General features: G+C 44.0%; 1 protein-coding gene across 1 annotated transcript in view; it reads left to right on the plus strand.

The window, feature by feature from the left end:
- The window catches only part of itga9 (integrin, alpha 9), a gene marked incomplete at its 5' end in the record, with an annotated part of 67,475 nt that overhangs the window by 30,078 nt on the left and 17,490 nt on the right, over window positions 1-19,907 (plus strand). The window contains 6 exons of the mRNA XM_034678857.1: window positions 6,711-6,863; window positions 9,081-9,157; window positions 10,265-10,412; window positions 15,687-15,773; window positions 16,640-16,719; window positions 16,864-16,947. Of these exons, the coding sequence (XP_034534748.1) occupies window positions 6,711-6,863; window positions 9,081-9,157; window positions 10,265-10,412; window positions 15,687-15,773; window positions 16,640-16,719; window positions 16,864-16,947 (629 nt within the window). The remainder of the gene's footprint in view (window positions 1-6,710; window positions 6,864-9,080; window positions 9,158-10,264; window positions 10,413-15,686; window positions 15,774-16,639; window positions 16,720-16,863; window positions 16,948-19,907) is intronic.

Below are 19,907 nucleotides of genomic sequence, written 5' to 3' on the forward strand. Positions count from 1 at the left end.
CCCTCCACACTTCAGGAGCTGCTCCAAGAGGGGCTGCTCCAAGAGGAGCTGCTCCACGAGGGGCTGCTCCAGGAGGAGCTGCTCCACGAGGGGCTGCTCCACGTGGGGCTGCTCCACGAGGAGCAGCTCCTGAAGTGTGGAGGGAAAGCTCGGCGTGTTTCCATCGTGTTGATTAGATTAAGATGTGAGAACATGAGCCTAAAACTCCACACTGAGAATAAGACAATGAATGGACATATTTAAAACTAACTTCATTTACTTTATTGAAGGAACAAGTTGCAAAATCTCTTATTTCAGTTTGTTGGTTTAGATCTAGTTAAATCTGGGCGACAGTTCTCTCAGGAGACTTTTAAATGGAGGGATGATGCTGAAGGCTGAGAGGAGAGAGAGACAGGAAGACTTGATCCCTTTTCAGCTTTAAATGAAGGCAGGTTGACCTAAATCTAAGATTTCTTTATTTTAAATACCAGTTTGAGTTTTGCCAAAGACAAATACTTCTCCCTAACAACTTGCTTTTATGACATCAGGGATTTTTTTTTGTAGTAGCAGATTATCTGTTCAAACTAAATGCTCCTTCAAAGTTTGTTGATTTGAAGTAAGTTAAGTAAAACATTGACTGACAGAAGCTTATTAAACTCTAAGCTTTAAAGTCACCAACACATACACTGCAGGAGTCAAAAGTTCAATTGATTTACTTTTTCTGCCAAAACAAAAGTGCACTTGGATCTTAAAATATCAGTTTTATTATGAAGTGGGAAATTTATATCAGAAGCAAAAAACTGAAGCTTTTGCAGCGAGGTTCATCCGTGCATCCAGCGGCTGAATGAAGGAGCGTTCAGAGAGGAAGAGTTTGTATCAGGAGAACTGAACGTGCAGACCTTTCACCCTCTCTTTGAGAATATGCAGATTCCAAAGTTTGGAGGGAAATGTTGGAAAGCGTTCTCTTCCTGCTGGGTTTGCTTGCTCTGACTGGAATCATTAATAAGTAATTTTGTCCATGGCATGATGTCAAGGATTCAGACCAGTCTTTAAATGACCGTGCAGGAAATGTTCTGCTTTATTGGCTGGATGTTTTTCCTCTGAGGATGCCGTTAAATAAATCCTTCACCTAGCCACCAAAGTCTTGAAAATCTCAGACTTTGGCATCCCTCACCAGCGGCATCAAAACAGAGAGTGTGTCTTAGAGAGAAAGAAAGAAAGACATGATACATGAGGCTGAAAGAACTTCAAAAACTTCCCCAACTTTATCCCAAACCTTTAATATCCACTCAAACACACCTGACAATAAGGAGACATCAACATTCTACAGAAACCTGACCTGATTCATAATCCTTTCTCTTTCTGATCAACCCCAAGTTTTCATGTTCCAATGTTCCTGATCTGAGCAGTTCCTAATGTTACATATACTGCAGTAAATACCTTAGAGTAAGTCCTCTGGTATTAGTTCTGACACACTTAATGAGGAAGGATGGTGGGTTGAGCTGGTGTGACAGTCTGAGGCTGCCCTTGCTCTCTGGAGAGGCATGTAGTGTTTGATATCACTGGAAGACAAGTGGCATACTGGCTGCATACCTCTGAGGATACCAGCATACACTGCTGGCATCATAGTAGCATACCATGGACTGAGCACATGCCCAGATCTAACAGCTTCTAAAGGGTGCACGACGAGGCAGACCAGCAGACCAGCAGACACCTTCACGCCTTGATTCAGTTTATGTTAAGTAACAGGGTCATCGAAGCCGCAACAAGCATCTCAGTTCAGATTGGAGGGATGCGTTTCACAAGAACCAGATATCAACATGTTCTACACACAGTTTCAGATTCTTTAATCTGGACAAATCAAGTCCATGGATGTTGAAACTTTGCCTCAGTGAGTCCTGGAGGGCAGAATCAACATGTTGGTGTTTTATTGGCTGTGAAAGAGGATTGTTCTGATGTTTTCTTTAACTTTAAAACACATCCAAACAGATAAAAACCTGTTGCTCCATCCGTCCACTCTCACTGCAATGACCTTAAAATACCACAAACCCCTGAAGGGCTCCGTCTGACCCGACACTGGGACCTCTGTGTTTGAACAGACGCAGCCTTTGAGTAGAAAATGTCACAGTCTCCTCCAGCATGTAAGGAACAGTTGTGGGGTTCTCTTCTGTAAAATGAAAGGTAGCAGGTCATTAACACCTGCCGGTGTCCCTCTCAGCTGGAGCTCAGGAACTCCTCTGTTCCATAAATAGAGGAATCAAAGCTGGACCAGGAGGGAGAGAGTGACCGGGCCAGGGGTGTGGTGGACCCGGGTTGGGCATTTGGCAGCATTGATGAAGGGATAATAAAAGCCTACGCAGAGTGTTAGTGAACAGCCTCCAGCACTCGTATTATGAGCCTGCTGTGAGTCTTGGGAGCTCTCCAGTTCATTAACAGTGTGCAGGCCTGTGTTTCTAGAAGAAAGCCATCCTCTATGAGCAAAATAATAAACAGTCTGTTACAAAAGAGGCGGAAATCCAGCCCAGAAAACCCCTTTAATGGAAAGATGGTGCTTATTTACTTAAAGTGCATAAAAGTGACTCTTTGAGAGAGAGGTTGGGTAAAACAGAGCTTTCTGGCCAGTCATTATGTCCTCCAGTCCTCCAGTCCTCCAGTCCTCCAGTCCTCCAGTCCTCCAGTCCTCCAGTCCTCCAGTCCTCCAGCCCTGCAGTCCTCCAGTCCCCCTGAGGCCTGTGAAAATGTGAGATAAGCTGTGGGAGTTTGGGGGCAGCGGGATCCCAGGGGGTCAGTTCACTCAGAGGCCAGCGGACAAGGACCATTTCAAGCTTACTGCTTTAATGGCTGCAGAGGGCGAGGGCTCTGCAGAGGGCTCTGCAGAGGGCGAGGGCTCTGCAGGGGGTTCTGCTGAGGGCTCTGCAGAGGGCTCTGCAGAGGGCTCTGCTGAGGGCTCTGCAGAGGACGAGGGCTCTGCTGAGGGCTCTGCAGAGGGCGAGGGCTCTGCAGAGGGCTCTGCTGAGGGCTCTGCAGAGGGCGAGGGCTCTGCTGAGGGCTCTGCAGAGGGCGAGGGCTCTGCTGAGGGCTCTGCAGAGGGCGAGGGCTCTGCTGAGGGCTCTGCTGAGGGCTCTGCAGAGGGCTCTGCAGAGGGCGAGGGCTCTGCTGAGGGCTCTGCAGAGGGCGAGGGCTCTGCTGAGGGCTCTGCAGAGGGCGAGGGCTCTGCTGAGGGCTCTGCAGAGGGCTCTGCTGAGGGCTCTGCAGAGGGCGAGGGCTCTGCTGAGGGCTCTGCAGAGGGCTCTGCAGAGGGCGAGGGCTCTGCAGAGGGCGAGGGCTCTGCTGAGGGCTCTGCAGAGGGCTCTGCTGAGGGCTCTGCCAGTGTCTCCCAGTGAACACTGGCGCTGACTACACATCACTGTGTCAGGTTTCCTCCCAGCTGAGCCGACAAACTGCTGGAACAACACCGTCTCTGCAAGCTCAATGAGGCGTGAAGAGTGGGGCAGTGATGGATGTGTGTGTGTGTGTGTGTGTGTGTGTGTGTGTGTGTGTGTGTGTGTGTGTGTGTGTGTGTGTGTGTGTAGTTGATAGTAGTAGTTGATTATTGGTATGACAGAAGTAGATATGATTTGTTGGTTAATTGATTGTTGGATTGATAATATAATTATTCATCACAGATTTGTCATGAAGATGGATGATTGGTCCGTTTGTAAGAGTTTGATTCTTGATTTGTAAATGTGTGACAAAGATTACATCATTACAAACATTTAACAGTACAATGTTTGCATAAAGCTCAGAGCAGAGAGCTTCTGCAGCTGGAAACACTAACATGTAGGATCTACCTGTGTTTGACCAGACAACACAAAAATAAAAAAACTGCTTACTCCAAGGCCGGCTCTTTATCTGTGCCCCGCACCGTTTCCCAAACAGCCCCCTGTTTTTTGTCTATTCATGTCCTGCACTAACATCCCCCCCTTCCTGCTGTAACTCTCTCTGCTGATGAGCCAGGTGGGGTCTCTGCTGGTGATGCCCCTGATGGGATGGCTCTGTGCCCGCCTGAGGGAAGAGGATGGGTGGGTGGACCGTGGAAAATGATGCGATAACGGACGAAAAGAGAGAAAGTGCAAAAGAACGAGCGACCTCAGTGACCTCAGGAAAACCTTTGTGTTTGTGTAACAGGTTGGGCTCCGTACGCTGGCAGACACTGCTGAAACAGACACATGATGACTGTAGAGCTCATCTGTGTTTTTACTGTTAGACACAAAGAGTCAGACTGATCCAGAAGCCTTTAAAGAGGCGTTTACAGAGACATCAGTATCTGTGTTTTTACTGTTAGACACAAAGAGTCAGACTGATCCAGAAGACTTTAAAGAGGCGCTTACAGGAGACATCAGTATCTGTGTTTTTACTGTAAGACACAAAGAGTCAGACTGATCCAGAAGCCTTTAAAGAGGCGTTTACAGAGAGACATCAGTATCTGTGTTTTTACTGTTAGACACAAAGAGTCAGACTGATCCAGAAGCCTTTAAAGAGGCGTTTACAGAGAGACATCAGTATCTGTGTTTTTACTGTCAGACACAAAGAGTCAGACTGATCCAGAAGCCTTTAAAGAGGCGTTTACAGAGAGACATCAGTATCTGTGTTTTTACTGTCAGACACAAAGAGTCAGACCGATCCAGAAGCCTTTAAAGAGGCACTTATAAAGAGACATCAGTGTCTGTGTTTTTACTGTCAGACACAAAGAGTCAGACTGATCCAGAAGACTTTAAAGAGGCGTTTACAGGAGACATCAGTATCTGTGTTTTTACTGTCAGACACAAAGAGTCAGACTGATCCAGAAGACTTTAAAGAGGCGTTTACAGGAGACATCAGTATCTGTGTTTTTACTGTTAGACACAAAGAGTCAGACTGATCCAGAAGACTTTAAAGAGGCGTTTACAGAGACATCAGTATCTGTGTTTTTACTGTAAGACACAAAGAGTCAGACTGATCCAGAAACCTTTAAAGAGGCACTTATAAAGAGACATCAGTATCTGTGTTTTTACTGTCAGACACAAAGAGTCAGACTGATCCAGAAGACTTTAAAGAGGCACTTATAAAGAGACATCAGTATCTGTGTTTTTACTGTCAGACACAAAGAGTCAGACTGATCCAGAAGCCTTTAAAGAGGCGTTTACAGAGAGACATCAGTATCTGTGTTTTTACTGTCAGACACAAAGAGTCAGACCGATCCAGAAGCCTGTAAAGAGGCGTTTACAGGAGACATCAGTATCTGTGTTTTTACTGTCAGACACAAAGAGTCAGACTGATCCAGAAGCCTTTAAAGAGGCGTTTACAGAGAGACATCAGTATCTGTGTTTTTACTGTCAGACACAAAGAGTCAGACTGATCCAGAAGCCTTTAAAGAGGCGTTTACAGAGACATCAGTATCTGTGTTTTTACTGTAGGACACAAAGAGTCAGACTGATCCAGAAGCCTTTAAAGAGGCGTTTACAGGAGACATCAGTATCTGTGTTTTTACTGTAAGACACAAAGAGTCAGACTGATCCAGAAGCCTTTAAAGAGGCGTTTACAGGAGACATCAGTATCTGTGTTTTTACTGTTAGACACAAAGAGTCAGACTGATCCAGAAGCCTTTAAAGAGGCGCTTATAAAGAGACATCAGTATCTGTGTTTTTACTGTTAGACACAAAGAGTCAGACCGATCCAGAAGACTTTAAAGAGGCGTTTACAGGAGACATCAGTATCTGTGTTTTTACTGTCAGACACAAAGAGTCAGACTGATCCAGAAGACTTTAAAGAGGCGTTTACAGGAGACATCAGTATCTGTGTTTTTACTGTAAGACACAAAGAGTCAGACCGATCCAGAAGACTTTAAAGAGGCGTTTACAGGAGACATCAGTATCTGTGTTTTTACTGTCAGACACAAAGAGTCAGACTGATCCAGAAGACTTTAAAGAGGCGTTTACAGGAGACATCAGTATCTGTGTTTTTACTGTCAGACACAAAGAGTCAGACTGATCCAGAAGACTTTAAAGAGGCGTTTACAGGAGACATCAGTATCTGTGTTTTTACTGTTAGACACAAAGAGTCAGACTGATCCAGAAGCCTTTAAAGAGGCGCTTACAGGAGACATCAGTATCTGTGTTTTTACTGTAAGACACAAAGAGTCAGACTGATCCAGAAGACTTTAAAGAGGCGTTTACAGGAGACATCAGCTTTCCCATGTATGTCTTTCAGCACGGCTGTTTAATGAAGATATGAGATTTGATCAGATTTAGCTCTGTTTTCTCTCCGTCTGCATTGTTTCCAAACCTGAAGCCAAATCAAACACATCTCTTGTGGTCCTTCATGGAGCCGCCAACAATATCTCTGTGAGTGAACGCCAGCAGGATGAAAAAAAGGTCCATGTTTTCACTGCAGTGAGAACTTAGCGGTGTCTCTGCTTTTATTACTTTCAGCAGAATGATGAGACTTTTGTTGAACATCTACAAAGCAGTTTGGTGGTTTCTGGGTTCCTTCCATCTGAGTTTAACTCTGTGGATCTTTGGCTCAAAGCCTGCAGTGAAAACAGGACACACAGACTGTGTGACGGTCTGATTCTCTGCAGAGTAATCAGTCTCTGCACCAGGCCTCATCGCCCCGGCTGTTACATGACATTTACTCTTGAGGTTGAAATGATCCATGTGTCTGTGGTTGTAAAGTTCCCAACATCAGTCTTGTTGTTTTCCTTCTCTCTGCAGAAAGACGTGAAGGAGGTGTTCACGCCCATCACGTTCGAGGTGACGTACAGCCTGGGGAAGCATGTGCTGAACGGACACCAGGACCGAGACCTGCCCGCCCTCACGCCGGTGTTACGGTGGAGGAAAGGAAACAAGATCGCAGTGAGGAATGAGGTAGGATTTTATTAACTCTACTGTCACACATCGTTCAGACGTCATCATCATGAGCTCAGCTTACACACATGCTTTACTACTCTCAGCTAGACTCACTCAGAGTTTATGCAACTACTCTCTCTGAACTCTCTGAACTCTCTGAGCATCATCACAGAAGAAGAAGAAGAAGAAGTCAATAGATGTGCAGGATCATGATCTTTAGCATGCATGAGGAAAACACTGAAACCTCACCTTGTACCTGAGAGGAGATGAAACATCAGACTTGGACCACTTTATAGATCACTGATAAACTCTTCTGTAGTTTCTCTTCAACACTAGAAGAAGTGAACGAAACCAAAACTCATTTCAGTCATTTTAGATATGTGACAGCAGTTTTTATACAGGGTAACAGTCCTTTAATTTATATCACAGGTTTTAAAACTAACAGACCGTGACTTCAGTATGCTTTATAGACATGTTTACAGAGTAATATATTTTAACTTGTCACATTTATAAACAGATGAAGTGAAGCTGTTGATGGTTTCAGATGCTCCCATTGTTTGATTGTGTTTAATGAGAGGACATCACCTGATCAGAGTGAGAGCATGGTGCTTATTCACAATGTTCCAGTTTATCATCTTCAGATCATTCAGATTTAAATCTGATCCAGTGACGATGTGGGAAACTGGTGTCAGTACTCAGAGTTAAGAGAGAAGCAGAGATCTATTCTGCTGAATCTACTCCTAGTGAATACTTCTCACTCCTCTTATTCATTATTTTTAATCAAACATTGTTGTTCTTGGGACTCTGGGTTGGCCTTGTCATGTTGTGCCGGCCTCCAGGCAGGCGGCCCAGGTTCAGGCACAACCTGCAGCCTCATTCCTGCATCTGTTTCCTGCTCTATCAACGGTCCTGTCCTCTCTTAATAAAATCATAACAGACCCAAAATAGACAGAAGAGATATGTTCTATTAGTTTGCCCTTGATGTGGAACGGATGATTGAAGCTGTTCTCCCTGAAAGATAACAAAGATTCCCCCTAAAATAAATATGAAGATAAAGAATAAAGGATTATCTTATCTCATCTCATCTCATCTCATCTCATCTCATCTCATCTCATCTCATCTTATCTTATCTCATCTCATCTGATCTTATCTTATATTATCTGATCTTATATTATCTTATATTATCTTATATTATCTCATCTTATCTTATCTTATATTATATTATATTATCTCATCTCATCTCATCTTATCTCATCTCATCTTATCTCATCTCATCTTATATTATCTTATCTCATCTTATCTTATATTATCTTATCTCATCTCATCTTATATTATCTTATCTCATCTTATCTCATCTTATATTATCTCATCTTATCTGATCTTATCTCATCTCATCTCATCTCATCTTATATTATCTCATCTCATCTCATCTTATCTTATCTCATCTTATCTCATCTTATCTTGTCTTAAAACAAAGTGAATAGTTTGTTTTTTCAGAGTCATAAAATGATCATCACAGAAAAGCTGTTTATTTTATTTCATTTTAGTGTCACAAGCTCTTTAATACCTCAAATTAAAGCCACTTTTTAAATTCATATTTATGAATAATCCAGACACGGTGACACCCTGCCCTTTAAAGGGTTATTCTGCGGTTAATTAAAGATAAAAATGAAGGGAGAGAAACTCTAAAATGATGATTTCTAGTGGATTCAGACCCTGATCCAGTTCTTCTCCTCAGCTGCTCATCAGGAACAAAGTCTTCCCTTGGACGTCAGAAGGAATGTATGAAGGAGCTCACATTGAGGTTCTAATGATTCAGTATTGGTTACCAGTTTATTATGGTGTGTGTTAGCTTTTCTTGAGTGGAATCCAAAGAGACTGATTCATTTATTTTCTCAGCGACCCCCTCTAACCTGCCCGGCGTGTGTTTCTCTACCGTCTGAGAAGAATCAGAGGGATCTCCGTCTCTCAGCACCGACAGGATCCAATAATCTGAACGTCATTATCATTACACCGGGCTTTACCGCCTGACTTAAGTTACCTCAAACCAAAGACCATCCTCTGCCTGATCAAAGAGAGATCAGATGGAGAACAGATTCAGCCTCTCTGGATTCTAATCCTCTAGATCAGTCCACGACACAACACTGCCCTCTAGTCTGAGCTCAGAGTCTGCATGTGGATTTAAAGGACAGCATGAGGTCACATGAACTGAGGTCTTCTCTGTTTCCTCCTCAGACCTGGTTCGAGAAGAACTGCCTGTCGGACGACTGCGCCGCGGACCTGAGGCTTCACGGGAAGCTCCTGCTCTCCGGGTAAACACCTGAGCCTTCACACTTCAGACCGACTCTCTGTCTCTGGCTCTCTCTGCTGTGAGGAGGCCAGCTGACGTCACAGGCCGTGTGGGTGTGGGTGTTGGGACCATGACGCATGCTTGGAGGATATCCATATGTTATTCCACACTTAGGGAGTTCCCCTCTCTCTTTAATGTGTATCTGTTGCTTCAGACAAAACATGAATATCCTAGTAACCAGTGTTTTTATCTGTCAGGCAGTGGAGCTTATCTCTACCTCTCTTTTTTATCTTTACAAACAAACAAACTCTGTTTTTTAAAGTGGGGCTGTGTGAGTAACTCATCAATAGACTGTTTGATGCCTACAGGAGATGTTTGACACAGAAGCTCAGCTGTGTACTGCTGACAGCCTTTCCCTCCTGCTCTCATGTTTTAGCCAACAGTCCGGTGTTCCTGCAGCTCCTTCAAAAGTCTTTAAAAGTTATATTTTGACTTGTTGGAGGTCTTAAATTCTAAATATGACATGTCTGAGACACCCTTTATTAGATTTATAGCGTCTGGACGGCGTCATATGAAGTTTTATTCTTCTGTTTTTGTGGATCGGTGTGTTCACGGGACAAATGTGGCGTGCAAGCTCAAGGAAATGTGCAAACATTGTGAGGCAACTTGCAGGATATGCATCAAAGCATTTAAACTTGAGCATTAAATACACACCATGTCATTCCTGTTTGTTCTGCAGTTCAGAAATGTTGTTAAATGTTCTCTGTTTGGGTTTGAAAAGATCTTTAAAAGCTCAGACTTTAAAACTGCTTTGAAATTCAAATGAATGGAATTTGAAACATGATAAAAATGCCAAATGAATCGTCTCTTGTAGGAACCCAGATGTTGAACAGTTAATGTGAAAGGTGCTTCTGTGGTGGAAGTCTGCTTCTCCAGCAGGAGTTGTTCTGACCAACATTTAGTTCATCCTCTCTCTGTTGATATCTGTTCCTCATAGAATCTCACTTTATGAATCAGAAGAGTCTCTTTCAGACACTTCTTCCTTCAAAGTCAAAATAAACAAACATGGCGTCCTCTTTAAAATAACTCCTCTGTGTCTGTAAACTGATCCCTCTCTCCGTCCCTCCAGGCTGCACACCGGTCACCATCTGGCCCTGGGAGGAGTGAAGAACGTCTCTCTGAACCTGACCATCTCTAACGCCGGAGACGACGCCTACGACACCAACATCTACCTCAACTTCTCCAGAGAAGTGTTCTACATCAACTTCTGGCAGAGGGTATGTTCCTCTCCTCCCTCCTGAAGCACCTGCTGTTTATTTACCCCAGCTGGAGTTTATTTCTGAAACGTATTGATGTAGTGAATCATTGACACGAGCCACATTTAACACATGACGTATCAGAGGAGCATCATTAGATTTCCACTAAGAGGAGAGTTTTTTATCTGTTTATTTTAAAGACTGAAGAAGATTAAATATCAGGAGTGCAGTCTAAACACTGAAGCGTAGAGAAGGATGGACCTGCAGGACACATCTTCTAAAGTGTGTCTGAGCTGTTTGTGCAGCTCTGCAGACTAAAGATGAAGAGCAGCAGCTGTCCCGTCTCAGAGGCCGGCTCGTCTGGCTCCTGAGAGCGGAGTGCATGAGATCCAGAACACACACTTCATATTCCCACAGGCTTGACTGATGCACTGTTCATATCACATCACTGGGGTCAGAAGCTGTAGCTCTGTATAATCAGCTAATAGAGCTTTGTGAGGTGAGGATTACATCTGACCTTCATGGAGATACTCATCTAGGACCAGCTTTGGGGACTTTGATGCTCACCCAAAACCCCAATATGTAGTTTATGACCCTCAGGGGATCCCGTCAGCTCAGCCTTCAGAGACTAACCATGGAAGCTACACTATCACCTGCTGCAGACAGGGTCTACAAAGCCACCATGTAATTAAGCTAACATGAAGACCTGAACACTGAAGTCCTTTTCAGTGAACGCTCTGTTTGGAAACAGTTTTAGAATTTGATCATCTGAAGAAAGCTCTTTTATTTTGGGACTATATTTTTATATTTTCTTCCTCCTGCAGCAGACTGATCAGCTGTTCATGTGATGTACATGTTGGTTTGACTCTTTGCAGGTACACTGATGTATTATGAGTTTTGATACTTTTGCATCTCAGTTTTAACTTTATCAAGTTAAAGGACACATTTATTGGGCGGACTTCCCCTTCAACAGCTAACACGGTGTATTCTGATCAGGAACACATTCTGTGCAGCTCTTAAAACAACAATAAGAGCCCAACATGTACTCTGAAGACTCATTCAGCTTCTCTGATTCAACCTCTAAAAACTGAAGAAAGCAGGTGAAACAGCAGCGTTCAGTGAAGCAGGGGGCTCTGGATGGAGAGCTGTATGTGAGCTGCTGGTGTCCTCTGATTCAGAAAGGTCCTGAAGGCCTGTTGTTGCCAAGTCCCACTCCTGACAGCAGAAGCTCTCTGGGTTCATGGCTCATAGTTTACTCACCTGCACCACCAGGTAACTCTGGATCTCTCCTGAATCTCAGAGGTTTCTCTCCTCCAGTCAGCCGAGTCTGGTTCTTCCTCTGTAAACTCTGGTTCATGAAAGTGTCCTCGTCTGTCCACAGTCAACATCTCATCATCACTGTCAGGGTCACTCATTCTTTATTCTGGTTGTATCTTTGTTTAATTTGAGGCCCAAATAGGCAGACGCACATGAATGTGCCGGTTTCTCATCAGAGCGTCCGAGCTGACCATGCTCCTCCGTGGGAGATTCACGTTCTGTTGACAAGCACCTCAAAGAACCCCACTTCAAAAAACCCAAACTATCCCTTTAAGCCGGCGGGATCAGGCCGGCTCTTTGCACTCCTTGAACTCCAACGAAAAACAACTTCAGCTTCTGTCCCTGTTAAAGAAATATCTACCCACTGCCATCCCACGTTAAACCTGAGAGGATTCCTTGAGTCCACGCTGAACCGTCTGTGGATGGATTTCACAGACGCCACCTCGTCCTGTGTCTGAATCTCACCGCTGAGGAACACGCCACGTCAGATACTGTACCCTCCTGCATCCATCACCACGCCTTTCCCCTCATATCTGACCCCTTCATGTTTATCCTCCTGCTGGGTGCTGGATGAGAGCGTCTCTGTAACACACTACACCTGTGACATTATTTAAACCCCCAACCAGGCTGAAACTGAGTTTAGATTGAACTCATGCTGCAGGCAGATATTAGGAAAACAGAGCTTCAGTTTGAGTTTCAGAGCTGATCTAATGAGCTGCGACAGGATCAGGTTACAGCGGCTGCAGAGGGAGTCAGGGTGGCCTGCTGCACAAAGAGAGAGCAGGAAGTGAACAGTATGAAGGGATGACACAGAGTCCACGGAGCAGATTTACTGCCATGAGCTCTCTTAGACTTTTCTAATTACTGCTGGAGAAGTCTGAGGTGACGCTGTGACCCCTTTATACAGAGTTGAGGTCAGCTCTGAATCCCGGCCCTCGAGGCTGTTCCTCCTGTGAGCGAGTGAAGCGTGAACTTGTCCTCCTCTCACAGAGGAGAGCGGGTGTGTTATCTCTCTGTTGTTCTTGCAACACAAGCTGTCAGGAAGCTGTGGAGGTGATTTAGTTTCAGGAGCGCTGCCTCCCCTCCTGTGGGACTCAGAGTCTGCAGCACCAGCTCCTGTTTTTATCTGAAGTATTTCAGTCAGAGCATCTCTGTTGGTTTTTCCTGAAAGGCTGGAGCTGTGGCCACTCTGACACTGATTTATACTTCTACTTCTCTTAGTGTGTGTCACATCAGAACACAGGGTCTGAAACAACAAGCTCTGATGAAGTTACTGCATGTCTATATGAAGCATGAAGAGGAGGAGGTGCTGTGGCAGCGATACTAAGCAGCAGGATACAAACATACTCATTCAAATCAGAACTTTTGATGACGAATGAAAAACTCGATCAGCTTTGTTTTAAATATGAAACACATAAGTGAGGAAGTGAACTGAGTATGAATGAATGAATGAAAATAAGGAGGTCTCTATCCAAACTGAAAAGTGTTCTGTTGCTGGTCAGATGTTTTTTAGGTCATTGAGCTGAATCTTGAGGGTGTGACGCTTCCTTGAGCCCGTCTCAATCTGACTCACTCTTTGGAAACGTTCAACATCATCAAACTTCTGAATCCTTCAGCAGAATGTTTGACCCCTGAGGAGCTCTTGATGAATAAATTAGACTTTCAATGAAACATTTTTTGATTGCAAGGTGTAAAGTTTGGCTCCTTAACATGTTCAATCAATCAATCTTTATTTATACAGCGCCAAATCACAACAAACGTTATCTCAGGACGCTTTTACAAACAGAGCAGGTCTAGACCACTCTATGTCAAATCCTGAACAGAGACCCAACACCAAGACCGGATCAGACTCAGTCTGACCCCACCTTAATCCACCATGAGCATTACACCTCACAGTATTTAGCTAGTTACAGTGGAGAGGACAAACTTCCTTTAACAGGCAGAAACCTCCAGCAGGACCAGACTCATGTTAGACACACATCTGCTGAGACCAGAAATGTTCTGTGTGGTTGCATAATAATTAAGGATCCTGATGGCCTATTCCCCTGAGATTACCAATACATGTTGACACTTTTGTGTTTTAAAATGTGCAGTTTATACACTTTTCTCCCTCCCTTATCCTGAGGGTAAGGAAGACTCAGATTTAGTGAGTAGAGATGCATCTCCTCCCAGAATCCTTACGGCACACGTTGCAAAAGTTACAGTCATGTTTTCCTCCTCTGAAGCAGTGAAAAACACAGCTGACGCCATTTTCACTCTCTCATCAGTTGTCCTTTTTGTAAAGTATCTAATGGCAGATCAAATGTGTGTGGAATGTGTAGGCTTGTTAGTATACATTCAAATATTAAATATTATACTTTATATATTGCAATGTTATTGTTTTACTCACACACAAAAGAGTTAAGAACAGAAACAAAAACTTTCAGTTTCCTCGGTGCATGATCCAGATAATCATAGTTGTGATTTAAAGGGACTTTACTGGTTTTAAAGATCCATTATGGAGTCTTAATGCTACCTTGCTGAAGAGGAGGATCTCACTGAGCTCACTGTAGAACTCAGTTCTGGTGATTAAACCGTTGGATAAATGAGCGCTGTGGTTAAAAACCCAGAAATTGAGAATGAATCTGAAGAATGTGTGAAGTTGTGAAACTCAGCGGACCTTCAAACCAAAAGCACACAGACCTCTGGTTTTCTTGGCTGTGAAGTGAAGCTCTGCACATGTGAGTCAGAGGTAGACCTTACTGCTCGTACCTGCTGAAAGCAGGAAGGAGGCGATGACACAGACTTGGAGAAGGTCAGATTTTAAAGAGTGGATGGAGACGTAAAGAGATATGCAGAGCATGCAGAGAATGGACCTTCTGTGTGTTGTCACTGATGGACGACTCCTCACTAACGCAGAGTCAACATTCCCCGTGATGCTTAATGGACCGGCTGTTTGTGGAAACCCAGCGTGTGTCTGCTTCTGACCGAGAAGGACAAGAGAAAGTCTGCAGGAGGAAGAGAGTGACAAAGTGCTGAACAAACAGACTTCTGTCGTTCTTCTCCCACACCATGTGTCAGCGTGCTCTGCTCTCTCTCTGGGGCGGCCAGGTGCATGATGGGTAAACAGGCCCACTTCCCAAATCCTCCCCAGCCCCCTGGGACAGGCGGTGTTTGCACAGCAGCGCTGAGGAATACAGGAAATAGAGGAAATTCCATCATTGCCAGTCGTACTCAGGTCCCCACCTCCTCTTACAGGGCTCACTGTAGTCTGCATGCAAGGGGCAGAGCTGCTGATCCAAGAGGACTTAATGAAGACTGAAGGCAGGACCACACCCTGGACTTAGACCGGGAATCTGCTGAATAAGGGGAATGGGAGTGAGAGTGGTACCACCTTTAAATACGTCACCCTTGGCATCTCTGTTCTTTATCTCTTTTGGAAACATTTAATAAACAAAGCCTCAAACTGGCCTGCAGCTCCTACACATAGACCGGTTCTATGACTGACATTAAACCTCCTGCTGAATAATTCAGGAGTCTCTCTTACAGTTCTTTATCACTGGAGCATCTCTGCCCTCGCTCACGCTCCCAGCAGAGCCAGCTCAGCCGACAGCCTCCCAGTGAACTCTCCCTTAAAGAATTCTTCCTCCTCGCCGGGTCAGGGCCGCAGTGTTTACACAGCGCAGCCGGAGAAGCTCCGTAATGTTTAGACAAGCTTCCAAACACACAGCCTGGAGGTTGGCCAATTACCCACCCGCTAAGATGTGTGTGAGCCATCAAGGCTTTGTGCATTCTTCTTTACCCTGATTTACAACTTCTATAAGATATGTAAGAATATCCTCTCACATGAGGGGGAACGTTTGCATCCTGTGTCTTCATCTCTTTGTCTCCACAAGTGTCACACTCTGTCTCCAGTCTGTCTGTCTCTATCTTACTTACTCTCTGTCTATCTGTCTTTATCTGCCTCCTCTTACTCTCTGTCTATCTGTCTCTTTGCAGGAAGAGAAGGGCATTTCCTGTGGACTTGTTGATTTGGACTTCCTTAAATGCAGCGTGGGATTTCCCTTCATGAGAGCTCAGACTAAGGTAGCTTATACTAAGATAGAACTCTCTGTATAACTGCTGTTTTAAACACACTGTTTGTATTTTTCTAACCTTTGTTTTGTCAGGAATGTTTCCACTGATGCAGGATCTCTTTTATAAGGAGTCCTGTCCTGGACGGCAGCATAACGCTTCACACAGAGAACAAAAAGACAGACAATAACAAGTAGACATTACATCAGGAGATATATTAGCAGTGCTCGACAGGGAAACCTGTACATGCACGGTTCAAATGATCCTTAATCTTGATCTTAGAATCTACAAAGATACTAAGACTCTCCAAAGTTTCTGCAAAAGAAACAGTAACCTGGATCTGAGAGAAGCTGGCTGCAAATTCAAGCTTTGGGCATGTCTGCTGTGAGAACTCGATACACAGCTGTCTATGACACATTTGTTTTCTGCACACGTATGTGTGTGTTTGACTTTGTGTGGTTTTTGTATTCACAGTAACAGAGCAATGACAAAGTGTATTTATGATCTCTCAAAGCCAGAGTTTCTGCACAAGCTAATGTTAAAATACAAGAGGTAAACAGTGAGCAGACTGAAGATGAAAACACAAATAAAGAGATGAATCATGAGTTAAGAGGAGACCCTGAGACTAAAGACAGATTTCTGATTTAAAGATGCTCAGATGTTTTTAAAGCATGTGTTAGTCTTGTCCAGCTTCTCATCATGTACTTTGATTTGCAGCTCGTTTCTTGCAGCAGTTATCTCATTGCTTTTTGACTCATGCACTTGTTGATCACTTCAGATTTCACAGGAATCTTTCCTTGCTAAGCGTTTGCCCTGGTTCATATAAAACAGACTCTTGGTTCAGAGTTCAGACAGTGATCCTCTCCTTCCTCTCTCAGTATCATTTTGCAGTGATCTTTGATACCAGTCAGCTGTCTGGGGAAAACGACACATTGCAGTTCTTAGTCCACGCCAAAAGGTCAGTGAAGAGATGCTTTGCTTTTTTGCATAGTTAGAGAATTCCTGTGACTAAAAAATGTGCCAAACTTTGATGTTTGTAGACGGTGATCCTGAATGCATCTACAGAATAACTAACTTCTTTAATCTTCCTGGTTTGTTTCAGCGCCAACCCCGAACACAAGCTCTCTGACAACACTCTGGATCTGTCCATCCCTCTGGTTCATGAGACCGACACGACCATCACAGGGTGAGAACAAGACAAACATGAATGCAGAGTTAATATTACACAAACTTGAAGCTGTCTGTAAAATGATAGGCGTCAAACATTGACTGGATCCAGCTGCCCCTCTGCTGGGTCCCGGGAGGAGAGGGAGTGTTTCTGTCCGTATGGAGCTTGTCAACTTGAAAGGCCTTATCTCTGAAGGCTTTATCACAGCGCTGCTTCACAGAGACAGGAGGGGAAAATACATGAAACAGCCCAACTCTGTCTGAGCTCTGACGTCTGAGAGAGCTGCTGAGGCTGCTGGGTTAAAGTTAAGGGAGGCTTCAGAGCAGAGCTGGACCAGAGCTGGACCAGAGGTGACAAGAGAGGACGCATTCTTCACTAAAGCTGACGTACAGATATTTATGGAGGACTCTTGGAGAAGTCAGAGTGCTGATAAAACTTCTTAATGAAGACAAAGCTCTAAAGGTTTCTCCTGGTGTTTCAGTGCTAAGCTAACTGGACTTCCTGTTCCAGTTTAATGAATATTAAAATCTGGTCAGTCTGACTTCATCTGCAAAAACAATACACTCAAAGTTTTCACTCAAAGGAGTAAAGTTTAGTGAGCGGGTTGGCGTGGAGCCCTGACAACGTGAGCCGGACCCTTACACAAAGTGGATCAGGGTCCTGCTCACCCTGCACAGGATCCTTCCTGTTGCACCTTTCACGTTGTCATGTTGTTGAGTGTGTGATGCTGATGTTGTCATGTTGACTCTGTGATGCTGATGTTGTCATGTTGACTCTGTGATGCTGATGTTGTCATGTTGACTCTGTGAAGCTGATGTTGTCATGTTGAGTGTGTGATGCTGATGTTGTCATGTTGAGTGTGTGATGCTAATGTTGTCATGTTGAGTGTGTGATGCTGATGTTGTCATGTTGAGTCTGTGATGCTGATGTTGTCATGTTGTTGAGTGTGTGATGCTGATGTTGTCATGTTGAGTGTGTGATGATGATGTTGTCATGTTGTTGAGTCTGTGATGCTGATGTTGTCATGTTGAGTGTGTGATGCTGATGTTGTCATGTTGTTGAGTGTGTGATGCTGATGTTGTCATGTTGAGTGTGTGATGCTGATGTTGTCATGTTGAGTGTGTGATGCTGATGTTGTCATGTTGAGTGTGTGATGCTGATGTTGTCATGTTGTTGAGTGTGTGATGCTGATGTTGTCATGTTGAGTGTGTGATGCTGATGTTGTCATGTTGAGTGTGTGATGCTGATGTTGTCATGTTGAGTCTGTGATGCTGATGTTGTCATGTTGACTCAGTGATGCTGATGTTGTCATGTTGAGTGTGTGATGCTGATGTTGTCATGTTGAGTGTGTGATGCTGATGTTGTCATGTTGACTCTGTGATGCTGATGTTGTCATGTTGACTCAGTGATGCTGATGTTGTCATGTTGAGTGTGTGATGCTGATGTTGTCATGTTGACTCTGTGATGCTGATGTTGTCATGTTGACTCAGTGATGCTGATGTTGTCATGTTGAGTGTGTGATGCTGATGTTGTCATGTTGAGTGTGTGATGCTGATGTTGTCATGTTGAGTGTGTGATGCTGATGTTGTCATGTTGTTGACTCAGTGATGCTGATGTTGTCATGTTGAGTGTGTGATGCTGATGTTGTCATGTTGACTCAGTGATGCTGATGTTGTCATGTTGAGTGTGTGATGCTGATGTTGTCATGTTGAGTGTGTGATGCTGATGTTGTCATGTTGAGTGTGTGATGCAGATGTTGTCATGTTGACTCTGTGATGCTGATGTTGTCATGTTGAGTGTGTGATGCTGATGTTGTCATGTTGAGTGTGTGATGCTGATGTTGTCATGTTGAGTGTGTGATGCTGATGTTGTCATGTTGAGTCTGTGATGCTGATGTTGTCATGTTGTTGAGTGTGTGATGCTGATGTTGTCATGTTGAGTGTGTGATGCTGATGTTGTCATGTTGAGTGTGTGATGCTGATGTTGTCATGTTGTTGAGTGTGTGATGCTGATGTTGTCATGTTGTTGAGTGTGTGATGCTGATGTTGTCATGTTGAGTGTGTGATGCTGATGTTGTCATGTTGAGTGTGTGATGCTGATGTTGTCATGTTGTTGAGTGTGTGATGCTGATGTTGTCATGTTGAGTGTGTGATGCTGATGTTGTCATGTTGAGTCTGTGATGCTGATGTTGTCATGTTGAGTCTGTGATGCTGATGTTGTCATGTTGACTCTGTGATGCTGATGTTTTCATGTTGAGTGTGTGATGCTGATGTTGTCATGTTGAGTCTGTGATGCTGATGTTGTCATGTTGAGTCTGTGATGCTGATGTTGTCATGTTGAGTGTGTGATGCTGATGTTGTCATGTTGAGTGTGTGATGCTGATGTTGTCATGTTGAGTCTGTGATGCTGATGTTGTCATGTTGAGTCTGTGATGCTGATGTTGTCATGTTGAGAGTGTGATGCTGATGTTGTCATGTTGTTGAGTGTGTGATGCTGATGTTGTCATGTTGAGTCTGTGATGCTGATGTTGTCATGTTGTTGAGTGTGTGATGCTGATGTTGTCATGTTGAGTGTGTGATGCTGATGTTGTCATGTTGAGTGTGTGATGCTGATGTTGTCATGTTGTTGAGTGTGTGATGCTGATGTTGTCATGTTGAGTCTGTGATGCTGATGTTGTCATGTTGTTGAGTGTGTGATGCTGATGTTGTCATGTTGTTGAGTGTGTGATGCTGATGTTGTCATGTTGTTGACTCTGTGATGCTGATGTTGTCATGTTGTTGAGTGTGTGATGCTGATGTTGTCATGTTGTTGACTCTGTGATGCTGATGTTGTCATGTTGAGTCTGTGATGCTGATGTTGTCATGTTGAGTGTGTGATGCTGATGTTGTCATTTTGTTGAGTGTGTGATGCTGATGTTGTCATGTTGTTGAGTGTGTGATGCTGATGTTGTCATGTTGAGTGTGTGATGCTGATGTTGT

The sequence above is a fragment of the Notolabrus celidotus genome, unplaced genomic scaffold (assembly GCF_009762535.1).
Source record: "Notolabrus celidotus isolate fNotCel1 unplaced genomic scaffold, fNotCel1.pri scaffold_246_arrow_ctg1, whole genome shotgun sequence".
Classification (NCBI taxonomy): Eukaryota; Metazoa; Chordata; class Actinopteri; order Labriformes; family Labridae; genus Notolabrus; species Notolabrus celidotus.